At 47.9% G+C, this 26,593-nt stretch overlaps 1 protein-coding gene across 1 annotated transcript; it reads right to left on the bottom strand.

Moving 5' to 3' along the window:
* Positions 1-301: 301 nt before the first annotated feature.
* On the bottom strand, positions 302-20,493 carry ARGLU1 (arginine and glutamate rich 1). Its single transcript, XM_069757940.1, has 4 exons — positions 20,054-20,493; positions 5,805-6,030; positions 1,985-2,068; positions 302-1,648 (listed from the first exon to the last, which is right to left on the bottom strand). The coding sequence occupies exons 1-4, from the start codon at positions 20,374-20,376 to the stop codon at positions 1,484-1,486; spliced, it is 798 nt and encodes a 265-aa protein (XP_069614041.1). The 5' UTR covers positions 20,377-20,493; the 3' UTR covers positions 302-1,483.
* Between the last annotated feature and the right edge of the window lie 6,100 nt (positions 20,494-26,593).

Below are 26,593 nucleotides of genomic sequence, written 5' to 3'. Positions count from 1 at the left end.
CCCCATTGGGGCTCACAATCTAAAATTCCTGTCAGTATGTCTTTGGAGTGAGAGGAAACTGGAGAACCCAGGGAGGACATAGAAACTCCTTACAATTGAGGGATTTAAGCCCAGAACCCCAGCGCTGCAAGGCCGTAATGCTAACCACTGAGCAACCATGTAGATTACACCCTAGAGTATAACACCACCAAAACATAATTCTGCATACAGCAAACATACAAATGGAGTAGTAGGAGATTGGACATAAAGGGAACATTTTTAGCTGTAACGTTATGTAAAAGAAAGACTCTTTCCTCACAAAAAGGGTGCAGGGTTTGTCCTTTATTGTAAACTAATGCCCATGTACTTTGCAGGTCTCCAGGGAAAGAACACTGAAAGTAAATCCTTTCTGCGGAAATTATCACAATCCAGAGGTTTATAAAAAAAAAAAAAAAAAACATTGCAGTATCATGAGGAAGGAAAAAAAAACCTAATTGTTGAACATTTGCATTCAGGGGCTTGTCGCATTATAGCTTCTCCAATGTCTGCTCTTCAACATTTGTAGGATGAGAAATACGGTTTCTATTGAAGATGATGAATTTCCTTGATTGCTACCGCATGCATTTTTATGTTATAATTAGAAAGTGTTAGGTATTCAGGCATTTATCGGAGGCAGTTAAGCCAACCAGCTGTTAAAACGTGATACGGCATCTGTAATATGGTACTCAGCAGCACAAACAGGAAAAAAATCTCAAGCCTCACTACAAAAATACAGGGGCCAAAGATTTCAGATGAACCAACTAAAATCCCCTTTAAACAGTCACAAAATAGATGATGAACATGAGGCAGTTAAGACTTTATTCAGCAAACGGACGTATTTACACTGTGGAAAAGCTGATGGGGTTGCATCAATGTAGTTAAAAACAATGGTGTACTGACAATACTGAACTAGGTAACCTTTAAGAGGAATCTGTTTACTATCTGTATCCTTACCTGTACCGGGACATCAAGTGCAAGTGGAACAGCGTCATGGGGACACTGGTGTTACAATACAGTACAGAGTACCAACAATACTGTGGCAATTCATGGATGCGAACAGTCAATGCTTGGTAAAAGACCGGACCCAACAACCTTTTTTCTGTGAAAAATATAGCACTGGGGGGGGGGGGGGGGGGAGGGGTAGGGGGTTAAATCCTTGCCAGATCATGGAAAGCAGACTAAAGGGAAACCTAGTCCTTCTCTACATGGTCAGAAAAATTATGAAACATTATGTAAAACTAATAATCTGATAAGGATTTAACTAAAATCGAATTGTTATCCCTATGTATAAAAAAATAAAATAAAAAAAAATAAATGAAACAATATGGAATTGAGAGCACAGCCCCTTTGAGAAATGATATTTGATATTCCAGACTTTAAAAAAAGAAAAAAAAAAAAAGACACTTCAACATGAAGCTACCATACATAGTCTTAGTTTGGTTAGGACAACGTTCAAACGCCAAGATCATTCTGTGCTTTTTAGTGAGAAAGATAATTTCGGCCTTGACTTTCCCTTGCCCAGTATAATTTTTTGCTCTTCCTTTTGTTGCCGCTGTCTCTCTTGTTCGAGTTTCATCCTTTCCTCATGTATTTTCCTTTGTTCTTCAACAATTTTCAATTGCTCCTCAGCCTGGAGTTAGAGAAGAAAAAAAAAAAATCATTAAAAACCTATGGATCTTCAGAGTACAGAACTCAGCTATTATGGGCACAACGAATGGAGCGACAGGCGAGCATCTCCGCTCCTTCAGGACAGGGCTTTACAGCCATTCTCAGGAGATGGGAATACTGGAGGTCTCGAGTAATCCCTTACATTATGGATACAGGAACAACTACTTAAAAAAAAAAAAAATGGAAGTATACCAGGCACAATTTGGAAAAGTGATAAAAGGTCAGACTTTTACTGAAATAATTAAGCAGGGATTGTCCAGTAGTGGACAACCTTCTAAGTGGCAGACTCATTTCTTACCAATTTAGCTTGTGCGTCAGCAATTTTACGGTTATTCTCTTCAAGTATTCGCTCCAGTTCCTCACGTTTTTCCTTTTCTTCTTCCTATATGGAGGATACAGTAAAATGTTAGAGTGTTGCAGGAGTCAAGTGCACGTCTTATTCTAATTTGCCTCATCTCCATCGGGACTTTAAGGGGCAGCGCTACAGCCGCCATGTTTTCCGTTTCAACATCAAACAGTGCAGTCACTACACGCATTTTTCTAGCACTAGGTTCAGCTCAACCCTCCCAATCCAGACAATCAAATAAACCCTCCCTAACCTGTCCTAGCAATTAAATGGTATCTTTATTATAGCCAGTCATATCAACAAGGACAACTACAAAACTGGGTAATGTACATGAAATTATAAAGGAAAACGGAAATATAAAGATAAAGGGAATAGTGGTTCTCACCAATAACGTATACCTACGGATTCTTTACCTATACTCCTTTAATCAGCATTAAAAGTTGAATATTTACTGTCTTGTCCAGTGTCCTGCAGCGTGTGCTCCTCAGCTGCCATACGCGCCAGCTTCCTCTTTAAAATGATTTGTACTGTTAGCTTGGCAACACCTGCCATCAGCAGCTCAACCAATTTTAAGAAACATACAAGGAAGGCTGAGCTGAGGAATGCAGATGTTTATTGTAAGAGGGAACAAAAATATGTAATTCATCATTCCTAAGGCAAACAATTCAGAACAAACATACAGTTTATAGTTAGTCAAGTACAATCCGCTGCCGAGGATCTGGGGAAAGTGTCAAATGCAGAGCGGTGCCAGTTTAAAGGTGCAATCCATCTAAGGTCCAATAACAAAAAAAAAATTTTTAGTGGCTTCTTTCACGGTTAATGCATAGACTTCCATTGTGAATGGGGCTGCACATTTTCAAGAATGCAACAAAGAAAACAGCTAATATTTCCATTTCCACAGCAGAAATGCACCTTTAAATTAGTTAAGAAATTAAACGTGTGGATGTGAGACATTGTGTGTAAATGCACACAGACTTGAGTACAGGACGCAAAACGGAAATATTCAGAAAAATTAAAAAATACTAAAAGCGTACCAAATGAGAAAAAAAACAAACAGGTTATAGAAAATTAGGACAAGTAACAGGCTACTGCCTATTGTTTTAGGGCTGCGGAGAAGTCATAGTTACGTCATGTCCTGTCCTTAATACAGAGGGGACTAAGTGGGAAAAGATATTCATTCTTGTAAACTTTCGGTCACCATGAACTTTCACTCCCATGAACAGTAGCATGGCTTGAGACAGACTAAAAGGGAGAAATATGGTCCAAGCCAACATTTGCCTGCCTGTTCTGTGCTCAATTTCGGCCACGGCTGTGACACCGGTGTCATAACAATGCCCCTAAGACAGCGGTCCAGGGAGATAATGGGCTCACTGCTAATTTCACTTTATACCAAGGCACTCTGCAATATATTAGGGCTGGACGCCAGACCTGGCAATGCTCAGAGCCCTTTGGGACACCCTACGCCTGGCTATGTACACCAGACCAGAGATGTCATGTCACCAATAACTTACGTCCTATGAAGTACAAGTATCGACTGAGAAGTGCAGCGAGACCATGTTGGCAGTGTCGTGCCATCCTTCACACTGTCCTATGTTTTTGTAAGTTTTACAAAGAAGGCATCAAGGCCTTCACATTAAAGGGAATATGTCACCAGGTTTTTGCCACCTAATCTGAGATCCCTGATTCTTGTGATTTATGTTTTAAAGGGCTACTTGTAGTTTTGGAAACAAAAAAAAAATGTTTTATCAATATATGACTAGAGGACTAGTAAACCTGCTGCCAGGTAGTCCTCCATAGTCACGCGCGCTATATAATCCCACCAATTGGCTGCTTTCTGTGTACGTAGACAGAAAGCTGCCAATTATTGGTGGGGTGGAGATATACTGAGCTCAACATTCAGAGAACGGGTAGCTCTCCGACAGATAAAATGCCATGTCAGTAGAATCAGGGTCTCTGCCCTACATTATACTACTCTCAGATGGGATAGAAAAAAACCTGCTGAGATTCCCTTTAAAGTATGACAAGAGACGTTCATGCAGGGGAAAAAAAAAAAAAAAAAAAAAGGAATATATAGATATATCTTCCGTTACAAGTCACATTTAAAGGGGTTTTCCAAAACTAACTAAATTCAACCTTATCTATTAAAAAATTAAGTACTTTTGCTATTCACTTGCTGTCCAAGCAGGGGTGACGCCATTTAGCTCATCTTAGCAAAGGCAACGTGATTCTGCTCCTAAAACTAGTTAGCACCTCTTAGATATGATAGGATGTGTTTTTTTCACTGCAAGGTGCTGGTAGGAGTGGACAAGGTTTGAAACAATGATTGAGCTAGCATAGGCGGGACCTCCAACACTAGGCATGTAGGGAAAGCTAGTGAAGGCTGGACCGCCAGAACTAGGCATGTAGGGAAAGCTAGTGAAGGCTGGACCGCCAGAACTAGGCATGTAGGGAAATCTAGCGAAGGATGGACTGCCAGAACTAGGCATGTAGGGAAATCTAGCGAAGGATGGACTGCCAGAACTAGGCATGTAGGGAAATCTAGCGAAGGATGGCGCGCCAACACTAGGCATGTAGGGAAAGCTAGCAAAGGCTGGACTGCCAGAACTAGGCATGTAGGGAAATCTAGCGAAGGATGGAGCGCCAGAACTAGACATGTGGGAAAAGCTAGCAAAGGCTGGACTGCCAGAACTAGGCATGTAGGGAAATCTAGCGAAGGATGGAGCGCCAGAACTAGACATGTGGGAAAAGCTAGCAAAGGCTGGACCGCCAGAACTAGGCATGTAGGGAAATCTAGCGAAGGATGGAGCACCAGAACTGGGCATGTAGGGAAAGCTAGCAAAGGCTGGACCGCCAGAACTGGGCAGGGGAGATGGAAATTGAAGTGGCCTGATACAGTGGAAAACAGCTGGTAAGTAAGCAAGATATTAGGCAGGGGATATCAAGATAGCAAATAAAAGCTTATTGGAATTAAAATTGGATAACCCCTTTAATTCATGTGTCTAAATGATGCAAAAAAAATACATTTATGGCATGTATCAATGGGTTTTTGCACTGTGAAGTGAACAACTATAAGAAGTTTACTTTTCTGAAACCAGGCTCCAATGCACAGAAAACAATAGCATTCAGTAGCCCATTACTGCCTCAAATACATAGTCTAATGCTGGTCCACCTGTTGAAAAGCGACAGATTGAAACTTATATGAAGGCAGCTTCATTCCTTTAAGGAAGTCTATGAGGAGGAAAGGATGGTATGACTAGTTACTCAACGTGTATTAGTGATCATCTGGACAGACAGGAAGAAAATAATGGTTATTTTGTGGGTAGTAAGCTCAGTAAAAAGGTTAGTGCTTAAGTAAATGAAAACATCACTACCCTTGATGCAGGAGAAAGGATGTACATCACTGGGCAAATATCAGCCCTTTTTAATTTTGGACCTGCTCAACGGCACCTTAGCTGGCAATAGCTAGTTTGTTTTTCAATTGAAACAGGATTAAATGTATAAAAGACTACAGCCATGGCAAAAGTTTCATGTACATCGCCAACAACTTTAAAAAAAAGCCGACTGGCACCTTTGAGGAACCAAAGCAAATAGTTAACATACTGCAGTCCTCTCCATGCCAAAAGGTAAAAACAGAACAGTTTAGATGCTTCCGAGACATCCAAGTAATGGACCAAGAATGCAGGAACAACAACTATGTACTACAATAAAATAAGAAGAAAGTGAGAAAGTTTTGCCATGGACTGTCACTACTTTCCAAACGACCAAGCGTTACCTCTCTGGCTTTTTGTGCAGCAAGCTCGGCCTGCCTCTGTCGCTCGAGTTCCTCGAGCAACTGCTTTTCCATGATGCGTTTAGCTTCCTCGACCCGTCGAAGAACCTCACGTTCAATTTCATCTTTCCTTTTCTCTAACTCTTCCTCCACACGCTTGGCAACCAACTCTTCCACCCGTCGGGCTGTTTCCTCCTCTATAAGTTTTTCTTCAATTTCTTGCTGCCTACTGGAATAGCAGTTAAAAGCCATGTTATTTTAATAATCCCATACTCAATGTATAAAATCATCATTCGCACCTTGTAGTCTTTATTGTAGTTGTGTGAAAAGTGTTTACCCCCTTTCTGATTTCCTATTCTTTGGCATGTTTGTCACACTTAAATGTTTCAGATCACCAAACAAATTTAAATATTAGACAAACACAAGTAAACATAAAATGCTGTTTTTAAATGAAGCTTTTTATTGTTAATGTAAAGAGAAATCCAAACCTACAAGGCACTGTGTGAAACAGTGATGGCATCCCCCTTTAATTTGTTTTAACTGTAGTTTCACATCTTTGTGGAAGGAGTTAAATTTCCCTAACCACACCGAGGCCTGATTACTGCCAAACTTGTTCTCAATCAAGAAATCACTTAAATAGAACTTGCCTGACAGTGAAATAGACTAAAACCATCAAAAGCTAGAAATTCTGGAACAAATGAGAAACAAGGCATGTGAGATGCATCAGTCTGGAAAGTGTTATAAAGCCATTTCTAAAGCTATTACTCTAAGGCTATATTCACACTTAGCGGTTTTTACCGCGGAACCGCCGCGATTTTGATGCTGCGGGTCCGCAGCAGTTTCCATAGCGTTTACAGTAACATGTAAACCCTATGGAAACCGCAAACCGCTGTGCACATGCTGCGGGAAAAACCGCGCGGGAACGCAGCGGTTTACAACCCGCAGCATGTCACTTCTTTGTGCAGAATCGCTGCGATTCTGCACCCATAGGAATACATTGAACCGCTTACTTCCCGCATGGGGCTGTGCCCACGTTGCGGGAAGTAAGCGGATAATGTGCGGGTGGTACCCGGGGTGGAGGAGAGGAGACTCTCCTCCAGGCCCTGGGAACCATATTTGGGGTTAAAAAATAAAAAATCTGATTATACTCACCCTCTGATGTCCGGAGCTCCTGGGCGCTGCACGCGGCCGTCCGGTCAGAGTTGCTGTGCGACCAGGACCTGCGGTGACGTCGCGGTCACATGACCGTGACGTCACGAAGGGTCCTTCTCCCACAGCATCTTAGGAACCGGACCGCCGGGTGCAGCGCCCAGGAGATCCGGACATCAGAGGGTGAGTATAACCAATTTTTATTATTTTTAACATTGCTATTGATGCTGCATATTGCTGCATATGCAGCATCAATAGTATAGGCGGAAACCCGCAGCGGAAAACGCGGAACAAACCGCGATAAATCTGCAGGGAGAACCGCAGTTGTTTTGCCCTGCAGATTTATCAAATCCGCTGCGGGAGAACCCGCAGGGACCCGACGCAAGGTGTGAACATAGCCTAACAAACCACAGTGAGAGTTCATCATCCACAATGAGCAAAAACATTGAATATTTGTGAACCTTCCCCAGGAGTGGCTGGCTGACCAAAATTACTCTAGGAGCGCAGGGACAACTCATCCAAGAGATCACCAAAGACCCCACAACAACATTTAAAGAATTGCAGGTCTCACTTGCCTCAGTTAAGGTCAGTGTTAATGATTCCACCATAATAAAGAGACTGGACATAAATCGCCTGAGCGGCAAAGAAAGTTCCAAGATGAAAACCACTGCTGAGCAATAAGAACATAAAGGCTTGTCTCAGTTTTGTCAGAAAACATATTTAGGCTATGTGCACACGTTGCGGATTAGGCTTAGGAATTTCTGGTGCAGATTCTGCCTCTACTGGCAGAAAACGCACCTGCGGATTTGTTACGTTTTTTGTGCGGTTCCGCAGCGTTTTTTGTGCGGTTTTCTTGCGGATTTGCTGCGTTTTTTACCCCTGCGGTTTTCTATAATGGAACGGGTACAAAAACGCTGCAGATCACAAAAAAGAAGTGACATGCTAACCGCAGCGTTTCCGCAGCGGATTTTCCACAAAGTGTGCACAGCATTTTTTTTTCTCATTGATTTACATTGTACTGTAAATCAATTGCGGATCTGCAGCGTTTCTGCACTGCAAAAAACGCTGCGGATCCGCAGACAATCCGCAACGTGTGCACATACCCTTATGATTGCCAAGACTTTTGGGAGAATACTCTGTAGACTGAAGAGACAAAAGTTGAACTTTTTGGAAGTTGTATATCTCATTACATCTGGTGTAGAAGTAACAGCATTTCAGAAAAGGAATATTATACCAACAGTAAAATATGGAGGTGGCAGTGTGATGGTCTGGGGCTGTTTTGCCGATTCAGGACCTGGAAGATTTTCTGTAGTAAATGGAACCATGAATACTACAGTCCACCAAAATTCCTGAAGGAAAATGTCCAGCCATCTGTTTGTGACCTCAAGTTGAAGGGCACTTGGGTTATGCAGCAGGACAATGATCCAAAAACACCAGCAAGTCCACTTCTGAATGTCTTAAGAACAAAAGCCTTTGGAGTAGTCTGGTCAAAGTCCTGACCATAACCTGACTAAGATGCTGTGGCATCATCTTAAAAAAGGCGATTCAAGCTCGGAAACCCTCTATTGTGGCTGAATTATAACAGTTCTGCAAAGATGAGTGGGCCAAATTTCCTGCAGAGCATTGTAAAAGACTCACTGACCATGATCGCAAACGCCTGATTGCAGTTGATAAGAGTGGCCTAACCAGTTTTTAGGTTTAGGGAGCGATCACTTTCACACAGGGCCCTGTAGGTTCTGAATTATTTTTCTCTTAATGATAAAGACCTTCACGGAAAAACTGCATTTTGTGTTAATTTTGTCCAATATTTAAATTTGTTTGGTGATCTAAAACATTAAGGTGACAAACATGCAAGAGAATAGGAAATCAGGAAGGGGGCAAACACTGTAATACTACTGTATACAGTGCTTTGCGAAAGTATTCGGCTCCCTGGAACTTTTCAACCTTTTCCCACATATGCTTCAAACAAAGATACCAAATGTAAATTCTTGGTGAAGAATGAACAACAAGTGGATCACAATTGTGAAGTTGAATGAAATTTATTGGTCATTTTAAATTTTTGTGGAAATTCAAAAACTGAAAAGTGGGGCGTGCAATATTATTCGGCCCCTTTACTTTCAGTGCAGCAAACTCACTCCAGAAGTTCATTGTGGATCTCTGAATGATCCAATGTTGTCCTAAATGCCTAATGATGACAAATATAATCCATCTGTGTGTAATCAAGTCTCCGTATAAATGCACCTGCTCTGTGATAGTCTCAGGGTTCTGTTTGAAGCACAGAGAGCATCTTGAAGACCAAGGAACACAACAGGCAGGTCCGTGATACTGTTGGGGAGAAGTTTAAAGCTGGATTTGGACACAAAAGGATTTCCAAAACTTTAAACATCCCAAGGAGCACTGTTCAAGTGATCATATTGAAATGGAAGGAGTATCATACCACTGCAAATCTACCAAGACCCGGCCCTCCCTCTTAATTTTCATCTCAAACAAGGAGAAGACTGATCAGAGATGCAGCCAAGAGGCCCATGATCACTGTGGATGAACTGCAGAGATCTACAGCTGAGGTGGGACAGTCTGTCCATAGGGCAACAATCAGTGGTACACTGCACAAATCTGGCTTTTATGGAAGATTGGCAAGAAGAAAGCCATTTCTCAAAGATATCCATAAAAAGTGTTGTTTAAAGTTTGCAACAAGCCCCCTGGGAGACACACCAAACATGTGGAAGAAGGTGCTCTTGTCAGATGAAGCCAAAAATCGAACTTTTTGGCAACAATACCAAACGATATGTTTGGCGTAAAGGCAACACAGCTCATCACCTTGAACACACCATCCCCACTGTCAAACATGGTGGTGGCAGCATCATGGTTTGGGCCTGCTTTTCTTCAGCAGGGACAGGGAAGATGGTTAAAATTGATGGTAAGATGGATGGAGCCAAATACAGGACCATTCTTGAAGAAAAGCTGTTGGAGTCTGCAAAAGACCTGAGACTGGGACGGAGATTTGTCTTTTAACAAGACGATGATACCAAACAAAGCAAAATCTACAATGGAATGGTTCACAAATAAACATATCCAGGTGTTAGAGTGGCCAAGTCAAAGTCCAGACGTCAATCCAATCGAGAATGTGTGGAAAGAGCTGAAAACTGCTGTTCACAAACAATCTCCATCAAACCTCATGGAGCTCGAGCTGTTTGCTACGGAAGAATGGGCAAGAATTTCAGTCTCTCGATGTACAAAACTGATAGACATACCCCAAGCGACTTGCAGCTAAAATCGCAGCAAAAGGTGGCGCAATAAAGTTAAAGGGGCCGAATAATATTGCACGCCCCACTTTTCAGTTTTTGAATCTCCACAAAAATTTTAAATAACCAATAAATTTTGTTCAACTTCACAATTGTGTTCCACTTATTGATTCTTCACCAAAAATTTACATTTGGTATCTATGTTTGAAGCATGATATGTGGGAAAAGGCTGGAAAGTTCCAGGTGGCCAAATACTTTCACAAGACACTGTATACATTTAAAAATAAACATATTGTAAATGTTGTGCTCCTCTCTTAGGCTAGGGTCACATTGCGTTAGTGCAACCCGTTTAGCGCAATGTTTTTAATGTGGCCGCGTCCCGGGGTCGCGGTAACGTCCCCGCTCTCGCAGATCCCCGATCTGCGAGAGCGGGGAACGGACCGCGGGCGCGCCTCGGACGCTGCAAGCAGCGTCCGCGGCGCGCCAGGAAACACCGGCGCGTCGCTAGCGCGTGCCGAACATGGCACGCGCTAGTGCTGCGCGTTCCCATTGCCGTGAATGGGCGCGCTAACGGACGCGTTGCACGGCGTTAATTTTGCCGTGCAACGCTGTCCGTTAGCGCGTTCCCATTAACGCAATGGGAACCAAGCCTTAGGACTCTTTCACACTTCCGTCGTTTGACATCTGTCGCAATCCGTCGTGTTGGGCAAAAAACGGATCCTGCAAATGTGCTCGCAGGATGCGTTTTTTGCCCATAGACGTGTATTAGCGACGGATCGCGATGGATGGCCATACGTCGCGTCCGTCGTGCGACAGATCCGTCGTGTTTTGGCGGACCGTCGTCACAAAAAAAGTTCAATGTAACGCTTTTTTGTCCGTCGTGTCCGCCATCTTCTACCGCGCATGTGCGGCCGAAACTCCACCCCTCCTCCCCGGACTGCAAAACTTTCACAACGTCCGTCGGTACGACGCATTGCGACGGACCCGTACCGACGGAAGTGTGAAAGAGGCCTAAGGGTATGTTTCCACGTTCAGGAAATGCTGTGTTTTTTTACGCTGCATAGAGACGCAGCGTCAAACATGCAGCGTCCAGATGTTACAGCATAGTGGAGGGGATTTAATGAAATCCCGTCTCCACTATGCGTGGTAACACATATCCGGCGGCCCTGCGATTCCGGACATGCGGCGCGTCTTTTTAGATTGCAGCATGTCCGTTTACCTAGCAGCGAAGCTGCGCCGCCGCAAGGTATAACACAGGGCCCTATGTGTGGGGTGCGATGATTCCAGATGTGAAATGAACACATCCGGCATCATCGCGTCCCCAGAAGGGGGCGGAGCGATTTTGTCGCTCCGTCCAAACCGCCAGCAATCCTGAACGTGGACACGTACCCTTACTCGGACACACTCCAAAGCTGAAACTAAAAGGACCAAGTAGGGTGGACAATCCACTTCCTCCCGCAGGACATTCAATTGGGCCGATTTAGTAAGCTACCAGAGTTATAGCAAAATTTGCACCAAAAATGGTCTTACATTTGTTGAGTTTTTACAAGTTTTTCAACAAGTGTGGCAAGGGTTGTGGATTATCAAAAAAGGTGCATGATCTAAAATGTGATCCCTTGCATCAAATGTACCAAAGTAAGCTTATAAGGAGTGTAAATGGAGCAAAAGAAGTAAAATGCGACCTCATTCATTTGTATTGTACTGATTTAAAGGTAACAGCTAACTATGCAACTTGTCAAAAACCTGACCGGCACATCCAAACATAGACTAAGTGTGAACAGGTGCTGAACCTAGAGTCGCCAACTCGTATATAGTTAAGTACTTATCTATGCAACTTGTGTCATGACTAGGGATGAGCGAATAGCTTAGAATAACTCCTTATCCAAATAGCTATATCGTTTACCAAGTAGCTGCAGAGGGAACCCGGATACCTGGAGCGCTCTCGATAATCAGCTGTTCGGCACCGCAGCTGCATGTGTCACACCACATGCGCAGATAGCCCATGGGCCACTTAAAGGGAACCTGTCAGCAGGATTGCGCACAGTACCCTAGGTCAATGCCGTTACACTGACTAAAATGATACCTACGTCGATGAAATCCATCTTGTGGTTCTTTTTTTTTTTTTCAGTTTTGAGTTAATGATATGCCCGTGCTCCGGGGCGGCCTGTGGGAGAATCTTCATGTGGTGCTCTGATTAGGTATTCATAATGCAGCCTGCTGACTGGTCACCAATCCATCACTGACCTGCCCCCTAGCTTACATAATGAATATATGTACATACTGAAAAAACCCTTCTGCAGGCAGGTGCCAGCCACGACACCTGCTCTGCAGCATAATCTCATGTGTAATGTCCCAATAATAAATGTGGCTGAGGCTATTCAGATAGAAAAAAATAGTTTAAAATGGCGCATGCGCAGTAGCAGCTATCGGTGTATATAGGAGATCCGATAGCTGCAACTGCACCGGCGGCGCCATCTTGCTCGACAAGGAAAAAAAAAAAAAAAGTCCTCCTCCAAGATGGCGCCGCTGGCGCATGCAGAGTAGCAACTATGGGATCACCTTAATTAAGGGTATGTGCACACGTTGTGGGTTTGGCTGCGGATTCGCAGCAGTTTTCCAATGCGGTTTACAGTACCATGTAAACCTATGGAAAACCAAACCCGCAGTGTACATGCTGTGGAAAATTCTGTAAGGAAACGCTGCGGTTTATTTTCTGCAGCATGTCAATTCTTTGTGCGGATTCTGCAGCTTTTTACACCTATTTCTTACTTACAATGTATCCTTCTAATCAGTGTAAGGGCTCCTTCTCACTTGTGAGAAATACGTCAGTCTCGCAGGTTAAAACCCTGTTCTGGCGCCGGCACTCCAGAGCGGAGCGTGCAGCCGCACACAATACATGGAGCCGCACGCTCCGCTCTGGAGTGCCGGCTCCAGAGCAGGGTTTTAACCTGCGAGACTCGGACGTATTTCTCACAAGTGAGAAGGAGCCCTAACGGCGCTGACCTGACACTGTCTGTAGGTTACTGTGCACAATCCTGCCAACAGGCTCTCTTTAGGCTATGTGCACACGCTGCGGATTTTACTGCGGATCCGCAACGGCGGCTTCACAGAAGTTTTCCATGCGTTTACAGTACCATGTAAACCTATGGAAAACAAAATCAGCAGTGCATATGCTGTGAAAAAAACGCACGGAAATGCTGCGTTTATTCCGCAGCATGTCAATTCTTTGTGCGGATTCCGCAGTGGTTTACATCTGCTCCATAATAGGAATCAGAAGGTGTAAAACTGCAGGTGGAATCCGCACAAAAACCGTGGTAAATCCGCAGTGCGGTTTACTTACAGATTTACAAAAACAGGTGCGGAAAAATCCGCAGAGATCCAACCTACGTGTGCGCATAGCCTTAAAGTGTTGCTAGCATGAAAACAATGGAGGTAAGGCTAGTAACACTGCTTTTGCACAGCCATCATTTACCGACACTGCCGTGTATGTGCTGACCAAGGTGGATGACAAGTGTCCTTTTGGCACCTGTAAGGTACTATACAAAGAGCACACTACATACATGTATATCATGACCTGTATCATGACATAATTGGAGCACGTACATCACTTTGTCTGCCCAGAACAAGTCGCTTACATCATAGATTTCAGAGGCATATGTCGGGGGCGGTATAGCAGGACAGTGAGGCCGGTCGGCAGAGGCATATGTGGGGGGCGGTATAGCAGGACAGTGAGGCAGAGGCATATGTCGGGGGCGGTATAGCAGGACAGTGAGGCCGGTCGGCAGAGGCATATGTGGGGGGCGGCATAGCAGGACAGTGAGGCCGGTCGGCAGAGGCATATGTGGGGGGCGGTATAGCAGGACAGTGAGGCCGGTCGGCAGAGGAATATGTCGGGGGCGGCATAGCAGGACAGTGAGGCCGGTCGGCAGAGGAATATGTGGGGGGCGGCATAGCAGGACAGTGAGGCCGGTCGGCAGAGGAATATGTCGGGGGCGGTATAGCAGGACAGTGAGGCCGGTCGGCAGAGGAATATGTCGGGGGCGGCATAGCAGGACAGTGAGGCAGAGGCATATGTCGGGGGCGGTATAGCAGGACAGTGAGGCCGGTCGGCAGAGGAATATGTCGGGGGCGGCATAGCAGGACAGTGAGGCAGAGGAATATGTGGGGGGCGGTATAGCAGGACAGCATTGAGGGTGGCAGGACTTAGTGTCCCTCCTTTTTAGCACTCTATCTCCATGCACAAGAAAGTCCCCTGAAGATTCTGCTCAGATGAAACGCGTCGGGACGGACCATACAGGGAGAGTGCAGGGCATGTTTGGACAGGGGTAGCTGTGGTCTGCCCTTGTAAGGGCAGGAGCTGTGGGGATAGTCTATCGATAGCCCCATAGGTACTGACACAGGGACTGTCGTCTCCGGTATCTTTCCGGACTTTCTTCTGACCAGAAAATTATCCGGTGCTCCTGGGCCCTCATCTTGGAACCGGTGAGATTGTTCCTTTTTATATTACTTACAGCCATCAATGGCACTGTGTACATGCGGTTATTGATGGCTTTTATTGCTTGTTCATGCAACTAGTTTGACGTTTTGTGCTGTTTGACGTTATTTTACTCCAGCTCTTATGTCAATTTCTAGTTTTTATGATATCTCCAATATACTGTGGAGTATATCATTCTGTCCTTTCTGGGGATAATCAATCTCTGTGGTAACTACACTACTGCCTGAGACTCAGCCCCAGTATTTTTATCCACTTGGGTGTTTGGTTTAAGTTTTTTTTGTGTGTGACTTTAGTCAAAATAAAAGTTACGTTTTATTTTTTCCACTTTTGCTTTGTTAGATTTATGATTTATAGTGGTATTGTCTATGTGACTTGCAGTCAACATATAGACTTTGCTTTGTCTCGGGCGGTATAGCAGGACAGTGAGGCCGGTCCGCAGAGGCATATGTGGGGGGCGGTATAGCAGGACAGTGAGGCCGGTCCGCAGAGGCATATGTGGGGGGCGGTATAGCAGGACAGTGAGGCCGGTCCGCAGAGGCATATGTGGGGGGCGGTATAGCAGGACAGTGAGGCCGGTCCGCAGAGGCATATGTGGGGGGCGGTATAGCAGGACAGTGAGGCCGGTCCGCAGAGGCATATGTCGGGGGCGGTATAGCAGGACAGTGAGGCCGGTCCGCAGAGGAATATGTGGGGGGCGGTATAGCAGGACAGTGAGGCCGGTCCGCAGAGGCATATGTCGGGGCGGTATAGCAGGACAGTGAGGCCGGTCCGCAGAGGCATATGTCGGAGCGGTATAGCAGGACAGTGAGGCAGAGGCATATGTGGGGGGCGGTATAGCAGGACAGTGAGGCAGAGGCATATGTCGGGGCGGTATAGCAGGACAGTGAGGCAGAGGCATATGTGGGGGGCGGTATAGCAGGACAGTGAGGCAGAGGCATATGTCGGGGCGGTATAGCAGGACACTGAGGCCGGTCGGCAGAGGCATATGTGGGGGGCGGTATAGCAGGACAGTGAGGCCGGTCCGCAGAGGAATATGTCGGGGGCAGTATAGCAGGACAGTGAGGCCGGTCCGCAGAGGCATATGTGGGGGGCGGTATAGCAGGACAGTGAGGCCGGTCCGCAGAGGCATATGTCGGGGGCGGTATAGCAGGACAGTGAGGCCGGTCCGCAGAGGCATATGTGGGGGGCGGTATAGCAGGACAGTGAGGCCGGTCGGCAGAGGCATATGTGGGGGGCGGTATAGCAGGACAGTGAGGCCGGTCGGCAGAGGCATATGTGGGGGGCGGTATAGCAGGACAGTGAGGCCGGTCGGCAGAGGAATATGTCGGGGGCGGCATAGCAGGACAGTGAGGCCGGTCGGCAGAGGAATATGTGGGGGGCGGTATAGCAGGACAGTGAGGCAGAGGCATATGTCGGGGGCGGTATAGCAGGACAGTGAGGCCGGTCGGCAGAGGCATATGTGGGGGGCGGTATAGCAGGACAGTGAGGCCGGTCGGCAGAGGCATATGTGGGGGGCGGTATAGCAGGACAGTGAGGCCGGTCGGCAGAGGCATATGTGGGGGGCGGTATAGCAGGACAGTGAGGCCGGTCGGCAGAGGCATATGTGGGGGGCGGTATAGCAGGACAGTGAGGCCAGTCGGCAGAGGAATATGTCGGGGGCGGCATAGCAGGACAGTGAGGCCGGTCGGCAGAGGAATATGTGGGGGGCGGTATAGCAGGACAGTGAGGCAGAGGCATATGTCGGGGGCGGTATAGCAGGACAGTGAGGCCGGTCGGCAGAGGCATATGTGGGGGGCGGCATAGCAGGACAGTGAGGCCGGTCGGCAGAGGCATATGTGGGGGGCGGTATAGCAGGACAGTGAGGCCGGTCGGCAGAGGAATATGTCGGGGGCGGCATAGCAGGACAGTGAGGCCGGTCGGCAGAGGAATATGTGGGGGGCGGCATAGCAGGACAGTGAGGCCGGTCGGCAGAGGAATATGTCGGGGGCGGTATAGCAGGACAGTGAGGCCGGTCGGCAGAGGAATATGTCGGGGGCGGCATAGCAGGACAGTGAGGCAGAGGCATATGTCGGGGGCGGTATAGCAGGACAGTGAGGCCGGTCGGCAGAGGAATATGTCGGGGGCGGCATAGCAGGACAGTGAGGCAGAGGAATATGTGGGGGGCGGTATAGCAGGACAGTGAGGCCGGTCGGCAGAGGAATATGTCGGGGGCGGCATAGCAGGACAGTGAGGCAGAGGCATATGTGGGGGGCGGTATAGCAGGACAGTGAGGCCGGTCGGCAGAGGAATATGTCGGGGGCGGTATAGCAGGACAGTGAGGCCGGTCGGCAGAGGAATATGTCGGGGGCGGCATAGCAGGACAGTGAGGCAGAGGCATATGTCGGGGGCGGTATAGCAGGACAGTGAGGCCGGTCGGCAGAGGAATATGTCGGGGGCGGCATAGCAGGACAGTGAGGCAGAGGCATATGTCGGGGGCGGTATAGCAGGACAGTGAGGCCGGTCGGCAGAGGAATATGTCGGGGGCGGCATAGCAGGACAGTGAGGCAGAGGCATATGTCGGGGGCGGTATAGCAGGACAGTGAGGCCGGTCGGCAGAGGAATATGTCGGGGGCGGCATAGCAGGACAGTGAGGCAGAGGCATATGTCGGGGGCGGTATAGCAGGACAGTGAGGCAGAGGCATATGTCGGGGGCGGTATAGCAGGACAGTGAGGCAGAGGAATATGTCGGGGGCGGTATAGCAGGACAGTGAGGCCGGTCGGCAGAGGCATATGTCGGGGGCGGTATAGCAGGACAGTGAGGCAGAGGCATATGTCGGGGGCGGTATAGCAGGACAGTGAGGCAGAGGCATATGTCGGGGGCGGTATAGCAGGACAGTGAGGCAGAGGAATATGTCGGGGGCGGTATAGCAGGACAGTGAGGCCGGTCGGCAGAGGCATATGTCGGGGGCGGTATAGCAGGACAGTGAGGCAGAGGCATATGTCGGGGGCGGTATAGCAGGACAGTGAGGCCGGTCGGCAGAGGAATATGTCGGGGGCGGCATAGCAGGACAGTGAGGCAGAGGCATATGTCGGGGGCGGTATAGCAGGACAGTGAGGCCGGTCGGCAGAGGAATATGTCGGGGGCGGTATAGCAGGACAGTGAGGCAGAGGCATATGTCGGGGGCGGTATAGCAGGACAGTGAGGCCGGTCGGCAGAGGAATATGTCGGGGGCGGTATAGCAGGACAGTGAGGCAGAGGAATATGTCAGGGGCGGTATAGCAGGACAGTGAGGCAGAGGAATATGTCGGGGGCGGTATAGCAGGACAGTGAGGCAGAGGCATATGTCGGGGGCGGTATAGCAGGACAGTGAGGCCGGTCGGCAGAGGAATATGTCGGGGGCGGTATAGCAGGACAGTGAGGCAGAGGAATATGTCGGGGGCGGTATAGCAGGACAGTGAGGCAGAGGCATATGTCGGGGGCGGTATAGCAGGACAGTGAGGCAGAGGCATATGTCGGGGGCGGTATAGCAGGACAGTGAGGCCGGTCGGCAGAGGAATATGTCGGGGGCGGTATAGCAGGACAGTGAGGCAGAGGAATATGTCGGGGGCGGTATAGCAGGACAGTGAGGCAGAGGAATATGTCGGGGGCGGTATAGCAGGACAGTGAGGCAGAGGCATATGTCGGGGGCGGTATAGCAGGACAGTGAGGCAGAGGAATATGTCGGGGGCGGTATAGCAGGACAGTGAGGCAGAGGCATATGTCGGGGGCGGTATAGCAGGACAGTGAGGCAGAGGCATATGTCGGGGGCGGTATAGCAGGACAGTGAGGCAGAGGCATATGTCGGGGGCGGTATAGCAGGACAGTGAGGCCGGTCGGCAGAGGAATATGTCGGGGGCGGTATAGCAGGACAGTGAGGCAGAGGCATATGTCGGGGGCGGTATAGCAGGACAGTGAGGCAGAGGAATATGTCGGGGGCGGTATAGCAGGACAGTGAGGCCGGTCGGCAGAGGCATATGTCGGGGGCGGTATAGCAGGACAGTGAGGCAGAGGCATATGTCGGGGGCGGTATAGCAGGACAGTGAGGCAGAGGCATATGTCGGGGGCGGTATAGCAGGACAGTGAGGCAGAGGAATATGTCGGGGGCGGTATAGCAGGACAGTGAGGCCGGTCGGCAGAGGCATATGTCGGGGGCGGTATAGCAGGACAGTGAGGCAGAGGCATATGTCGGGGGCGGTATAGCAGGACAGTGAGGCCGGTCGGCAGAGGAATATGTCGGGGGCGGCATAGCAGGACAGTGAGGCAGAGGCATATGTCGGGGGCGGTATAGCAGGACAGTGAGGCCGGTCGGCAGAGGAATATGTCGGGGGCGGTATAGCAGGACAGTGAGGCAGAGGCATATGTCGGGGGCGGTATAGCAGGACAGTGAGGCCGGTCGGCAGAGGAATATGTCGGGGGCGGTATAGCAGGACAGTGAGGCAGAGGAATATGTCAAGGGCGGTATAGCAGGACAGTGAGGCAGAGGAATATGTCGGGGGCGGTATAGCAGGACAGTGAGGCAGAGGCATATGTCGGGGGCGGTATAGCAGGACAGTGAGGCCGGTCGGCAGAGGAATATGTCGGGGGCGGTATAGCAGGACAGTGAGGCAGAGGAATATGTCGGGGGCGGTATAGCAGGACAGTGAGGCAGAGGCATATGTCGGGGGCGGTATAGCAGGACAGTGAGGCAGAGGCATATGTCGGGGGCGGTATAGCAGGACAGTGAGGCCGGTCGGCAGAGGAATATGTCGGGGGCGGTATAGCAGGACAGTGAGGCAGAGGAATATGTCGGGGGCGGTATAGCAGGACAGTGAGGCAGAGGAATATGTCGGGGGCGGTATAGCAGGACAGTGAGGCAGAGGCATATGTCGGGGGCGGTATAGCAGGACAGTGAGGCAGAGGAATATGTCGGGGGCGGTATAGCAGGACAGTGAGGCAGAGGCATATGTCGGGGGCGGTATAGCAGGACAGTGAGGCAGAGGCATATGTCGGGGGCGGTATAGCAGGACAGTGAGGCAGAGGCATATGTCGGGGGCGGTATAGCAGGACAGTGAGGCCGGTCGGCAGAGGAATATGTCGGGGGCGGTATAGCAGGACAGTGAGGCAGAGGAATATGTCGGGGGCGGTATAGCAGGACAGTGAGGCAGAGGAATATGTCGGGGGCGGTATAGCAGGACAGTGAGGCAGAGGCATATGTCGGGGGCGGTATAGCAGGACAGTGAGGCCGGTCGGCAGAGGAATATGTCGGGGGCGGTATAGCAGGACAGTGAGGCAGAGGAATATGTCGGGGCGGTATAGCAGGACAGTGAGGCCGGTCCGCAGATGTCTCCCTCACGCCCGCTGCACTCACATCCGCCGCTGCCGCTCGTACTCGATCTTCTTCTCCTCCTCCTCCCGCTTCTGCTTCTCGTCCAGGCTGCTCCTCTTGCTCACCGTGCGCCCAAAGATATCGATGCGGTCAGGCGGAGTCGCTGGTCTCTCCCGCTCCCTGCGGGCCGCGGTGTTGGAGCGGGACCGGGACCTGGACTCCCGCCTCCGGTTTCTCTTGCCCTCCCGGGACTTGGAGCGCTTCCTGACTCGCTCCTTCTCCCGGGAGCGGCTGCGTTTCTTGTTATGCTTGCCGCTCTTAGTATGCTTAGAACGGGATGAGCTTCGACTACGTGACCGCCCCATATCTCCGCGCACCGGCAGCTGAGCGATTATGCAACCAGAGGCCTGGACACACAGAAATGGCCGAGGACAAGATGGCGGCAGCTCCAACCCTGCGCCACTATACGGGCTCCAACGTATGGGCTCCGAGGAGGTCACATGACCGAGGCGGAAGGGGAGGGGCCTGCAGATGTAATGCCGCGCTATGGAAGGGTGAGAAGTGGACCGGAAGAGGAAGCTGCTGCTGGTGACGGTGTGCTCGTGCTGCTGTGTGCAGCTTCTCCCGGGGCCACACACACCAGGAGCAGAGACATGAAGGAGTGCCGGTCTCTCCTGTGCAGGGGGTGCCAGGCTGGCACCAGCAGGATAGCCTCCAGTGTGACCGACTGCCGGGTGTGCGGGATGTTTCTGCCTCTCGCTCATCCCCCGTCCTCGCAACATTATTTTCATGTGTACTATTGATTTATGAAATACTCCTTAACCCCTTCCCAGCGTGTGCCCTATGTGTACGGCGCCGCGGTAGGGATTCCTTGGCTCACCCCTGTGATTGGTACTGGCGCTGATGCCGCTGTCAGCAGACGGTGACATGGAGGCCATCACAGAGGGAGTGCGCTCCCTGTCTGCTCCCATCAGCATGATGCCATCACATTGTGTTGGTGGTCTCCATGGTGCTCTGATTCCCTGCAGCACAGAAGCATTGCAGAGCATCATCAGTGTACAGATGATGTAAAACAGAAAAAAATATTCACATAAATATATTTATGTTGTAAAAAAAAAGAGTATACATATTTGGTATTGCTAAAGCAAGGAGAAAAATAAGGAGCATATAGTAAAGGTATCAGTAAAAAATCTTTATTACTACAAAAAAGTAAAAACAGTCATTGAACATCAGTAATTGTACACGATAACCCACAACATAGCACATGAAAGGGGGAAGAAAACCCCCCCACAACTAACAACCCCAACCCACAGTACAAAATACTGTCAATATAAAAAGCGTCACACAATATGTATACTGAGAGTAAAGGGAAAAACAACCAAAACGGCCTAGAAAATGAATGAAAAATCTATAATGTCAGCTGGAGTAACCTCTGTGACCAAAATGTCACCCCACCCAGAACGTATGCAGGACCTAGTCAGCAAAAATGGAGCGGATCAAGAGTGACAGCCATAGTGGCCCCTATATACCCCAATAAAATATGCAGCATATCAGGAACCCAACAGGATGGGGGAACAATGGGGAGATGAGAAAGTCACAGCGGGACCAATGTCCAACACAGAGGTATAGGCCAGCATGCGGTGTTAGCTGGGATCACCCCAGCGACCATAGTGGGGCCCAGAAATGATTGCTTACCCGTATAAGCGGAGGGGAGGAAGATGAGGGGGGATCCCACTGGTGGAAACGCCCCGACGCGCGTTTCGCGGCGTACACACGCCGCTTCCTGCAACGAGAAATTACTGAAAGTGCGGGGGATTGATGTACTCCATTTGGGAGTTAGAGGTGGGGACAACAAAAAAAGATTAGCCCAGATTGAAACGAAGTGGATTGTCACGCTCGACACGGTAACTCCTAAGGGTCTCAATGAGTCCCTTAGTTTTGCTCCCTATCTCTAATTCCGTCTACACATCGTTAATTAGGTTGTGTCCCATCCCTTTTGTTCTATCGTATCCCATCGGTGGATTCTTTGTTGTTTTTAACTGTTTTTAATTGATTCATTGTTTTTTTCATTATCAGTAGGTACCTCTGGTGAGCCCTGTTCTGTGGCCCTCCTGGCTCTCGGCCGCGTCCCATACTGTTACCTTCTGCCAAAATCATCCGTGCCAGCCATATGTGTGGATATCACTGGAAGGACTTCCTTTTTTCTCATATGTCTCTCTGCAATATCTATGGAGCGACCCACAGGACACGTTGCACGATTCTGATTGCATGATGGACTAACCTACGATATTTTATTGGTGCAGAGATACTTATGTATATCTTTTTTCAGTTTCTTTAGTGTAACTGTGTGCATATGTTTTTTATATATGATACGCATATTTGTGGATTGCTCCCGTTTATTATATATCCCCCTTTTCCATTGTTTGCCTTCCGGTCACCTGATTCTCTGGCACGCCTCCTTATGGCCGTGCGCATCGCCTTGTGTGCGGTTGGCTTCGGCGTGTGGACAGGTGCCCTTTACGTCCGGTGCGGTGTGCCTCTTCGGCCCCCGTACTCGGCTGGGCGCCGGGTCTTCCTGTCGGGCTTTACCGCCGCAATGCGCATGTGCCGATAGCGCTATTCGGATTGGCAGTTCCCGGACATGTGACCGGGGTCAGGGAGGTTATAAACAGGTCCTATCTCACTGCACTACACTTCCCCTTGAGGAAGCGACGTGTGTACGCCGCGAAACGCGCGTCGGGGCGTTTCCACCGGTGGGATCCCCCCTCATCTTCCTCCCCTCCGCTTATACGGGTAAGCAATCATTTCTGGGCCCCACTATGGTCGCTGGGGTGATCCCAGCTAACACCGCATGCTGGCCTATACCTCTGTGTTGGACATTGGTCCCGCTGTGACTTTCTCATCTCCCCATTGTCCCCCCATCCTGTTGGGTTCCTGATATGCTGCATATTTTATTGGGGTATATAGGGGCCACTATGGCTGTCACTCTTGATCCGCTCCATTTTTGCTGACTAGGTCCTGCATACGTTCTGGGTGGGGTGACATTTTGGTCACAGAGGTTACTCCAGCTGACATTATAGATTTTTCATTCATTTTCTGGGCCCTGTTTTGGTTGTTTTTCCCTTTACTCTCAGTATACATATTGTGTGACGCTTTTTATATTGACAGTATTTTGTACTGTGGGTTGGGGTTGTTAGTTGAGGGGGGGTTTTCTTCCCCCTTTCATGTGCTATGTTGTGGGTTATCGTGTACAATTACTGATGTTCAATGACTGTTTTTACTTTTTTGTAGTAATAAAGATTTTTTACTGATACCTTTACTATATGCTCCTTATTTTTCTCCTTGCTTTATTATTAGTTTTTGGAGCGGATATATAATCTGGGTGGTTACTATAGAGACTATTTCTCCTCTTTCCCAGATTTTTGTTAATATGCATTCGGAATTTTGGTCTATATTTGGTATTGCGCATCCAATAGGTCGAATCGACCTATAAAACTGCTCCACTAGTTAACCCCTTCAGTGAACACCATCAAAAATGAAAACTGCTTTATCATCTTACCACTGAACAAAAAGTGCAATAACACGCGATCAAAAGACGAATGTAAATAAAAATGGTATCCCTGAAAACGTCATCTTGTCCCGCGAAAAACGAGCCGCCATACAGCTCCATCCGCGGAAAAATTAAAAAGTTATAGCTCTCAGAATAAAGCGATACAAAAAAATTTTTTCTATAAAATAGTTTTTATTGTGTAAGGCTGTGTGCACACGTTCAGGATTTTCGCGTTTTTTTTTCACAGTTTTTCGCTATAAAAACGCATACATTAAGCATCCTATTATTAGAATGCATTCCGTATTTTTTGTGCACATGTTGCGTTTTTTTCCGCCGCGGAATCGCATTCCGGAAAAAAGCGCAGCATGTTCATTCTTTGAGCGGAATCGCGGGGATTCCGCACACATAGGAATGCATTGATCCGCTTACTTTCTGCATGTGGCTATGCCCTCCATGTGGGAAGTAAGCGGATCATATGCAGTTGGTACCCAGGGTGGGGGAGAGGAGACTCTCCTCCAGGCCCTGGGAACCATATAATTGTTAAAAAAAAAAAAAAATCATGATATTCTCACCTTCCGGCATCCCCCGCAGCGTTCCCGCTCCTCGCGATGCTCCCGTTCCCAATAATGCATTGTGAAAATGACCTGTGATGACGTAGCCGTCTTGCGAGACCGCTACGTCATCTGAGGTCATTGCCGCAATGCATTATTGGGAACGGGAGCATCGCGAGGAGCGGGAACGCTGCGGTGGACGTCGGAAGGTGAGAATATCATGATTATTTTTTTTTAATTATTTTTAACGTTCTATCTTTTTACTATTGATGCTGCATAGGCAGCATCAATAGTAAAAAGTTAGTCACACTTGTCAAGCACTATGTTTGACAAGTGTGACCAACCTGTCAATCAGTTTTCCAAGCGATGCTGCAGATCGCTTGGAAAACGCTAGCATTCTGCAAGCTAAAAACACTTCTAAAACGCTAGTGTTTAGTGGTCATACGAATGCCAATTCTGCATGCGATATACCCGCGACAGGAGTTGCGGAATTGCCGTGGAAATTTCCGAGGCAATTCTGCAACGTGTGCACACGTTGCAGATTATTTGCGGTTTTCTAGCGTTTTTGCGCTATAAAAACGCTATAAAACCGCAAATAATCTGCATACATTAAGCATCCTATCATTTTTAATGAAATCCGCAATTTCTGTGCACATGATGTGCGTTTTTCCGCATGAAAAACGCATTGCGGAAAAATAATGAACCTGCTCATTAATTTTGCGTTTTTTTCGCGGTTTTCCCACTGTCTAATGCATTGGGAAATGTCCGGAAAAAAAACGCGCAAAAACCACGTCAAAAACGCATGCGGATTTCATGCGGAAATCTGCCAAAAATGTCCGGATTTTCACAGGAATTTTCTGCACGAATTCCTGAACGTGTGCACATAGCCTGAGAATTCCGGACATTTTCTGCAAGAAATCCGCAAGAAAACCGCATGCGTTTTTGCCGCGGTTTTGATGCGTTTTTGCCGCGGTTTTGATGCGTTTTTGCCGCGGTTTTTTCCGGACACTTCCCAATGCATTTTGGAGTGGGAAATCCGCAAAAAAACCGGAAAATTAATGAACATGCTGCGTTTTTTACCACGATGCGTTTTTTTCGCGGAAAAAAACGCATCATGTGCACAAAACATGCAGAATTCATTCTAAATGATGGGATGCTTATTGTATGCGTTTTTTTTGCGGTTTTATAGCGTTTTTATCGTGAAAAACCGCGAAAAAAATGCGAAAAAACCGCAACGTGTGCACACAGCCTAAAAGTGCCAAAATATAACAAAAATTATATACATGAGATATCACTGGCTATGTGCACACGTTCAGGATTTCTCGCAGAAAATTCCTGAGAATTCCGGACATTTTCTGCAAGAAATCCGCAAGAAAACCGCATGCGTTTTTGCCGCGGTTTTGATGCGTTTTTGCCGCGGTTTTTTCCGGACACTTCTGCATTTTGGAGTGGGAAATCCGCAAAAAAAACCGGAAAATTAATGAACATGCTGCGGTTTTTACCGCGATGTGTTTTTTTCGCGGAAAAAAACGCATCATGTGCACAAAACATGCAAAATTCATTCTAAATGATGGGATGCTTATTGTATGCGTTTTTTTGCGGTTTTATAGCGTTTTTATCGGGAAAAACCGCAACGTGTGCACACAGCCTAATAGTACTGACCCGAAGAATAAAACTTCCTCATGAATTTTAACGAGGAACCCCCAAAATTTCCTTAATTGCTGGTTTTTGTTCATTCTGCTTCCCAAAAATCGGAATAGAAAGCGATCAAAAAATGTCATGTGTCTGAAAATGGTACCAATAAAAACGTCAACTCGTCCCGCAAAAAACAAGACATAGAACAAATGAGGTGGGCACCGCAAAGATGTATAGCTAGAACATAATACAACCGGGTGCAACTTATGCGCTAAGAAGTATGCATACGAGGAAAAAGTAACGCAAATGACAGCGCGCATACAGTACAATTATAACAATATGGTTTTAGGCTATGTGCACACGTTGCGGATTCTCTGTGGAACCGCAGCATTTTTTGCAGTGCAGAAACGCTGCAGATCCGCAATTGATTTACAGTACAATGTAAATCAATGAGAAAAAAAAAGCTGTGCACATTTTGCGGAAACGCTGCGGTTTAAAAGAAGTATCATGTCACTTCTTTTTTGCAAATCTGCAGCGTTTTTGTACCCATTCCATTATAGAAATCCGCAGGGGTAAAAAACGCAGCAAATCCGCAAAAAAAACGCAGAAAAACCACAGCAAAATGCACAAAAAACGCTGCGGATCCGCACAAAATCCGAAACTGCGTTTTCTGCAATGAGAGGCAGAATCCGCACCAGAAATTCCGAAGGCTAATCCGCAACGTGTGCACATAGCCTTAAGGTACCTTCACACACAATGATATCGTTAAGGATATCGTTGCAACGTCACGCTTTTTGTGACGTAGCAACGATCCCGCTAACGATATCTTTATGTGTGACAGCGACC

This window comes from Ranitomeya imitator, chromosome 3 (assembly GCF_032444005.1).
Source record: "Ranitomeya imitator isolate aRanImi1 chromosome 3, aRanImi1.pri, whole genome shotgun sequence".
Lineage (NCBI taxonomy): Eukaryota > Metazoa > Chordata > Amphibia > Anura > Dendrobatidae > Ranitomeya > Ranitomeya imitator.
Note: the sequence above shows the minus strand (reverse complement) of the source record. Positions and strands in the feature narration are given on the sequence as shown.

Coding starts and splice junctions, on each gene's coding strand:
- ARGLU1 (XM_069757940.1), bottom strand. CDS start 20,376: ATGGGGCGGTCACGTAGTCGAAGCTCATCCCGTTCTAAGCATACTAAG. Junction 6,031..20,053: donor TACGAGCGGCAGCGGCGGAT/GTGAGTGCAGCG, acceptor CTGCTATTCCAG/TAGGCAGCAAGAAATTGAAG. Junction 1,649..1,984: donor CTGACGCACAAGCTAAATTG/GTAAGAAATGAG, acceptor CTCTAACTCCAG/GCTGAGGAGCAATTGAAAAT.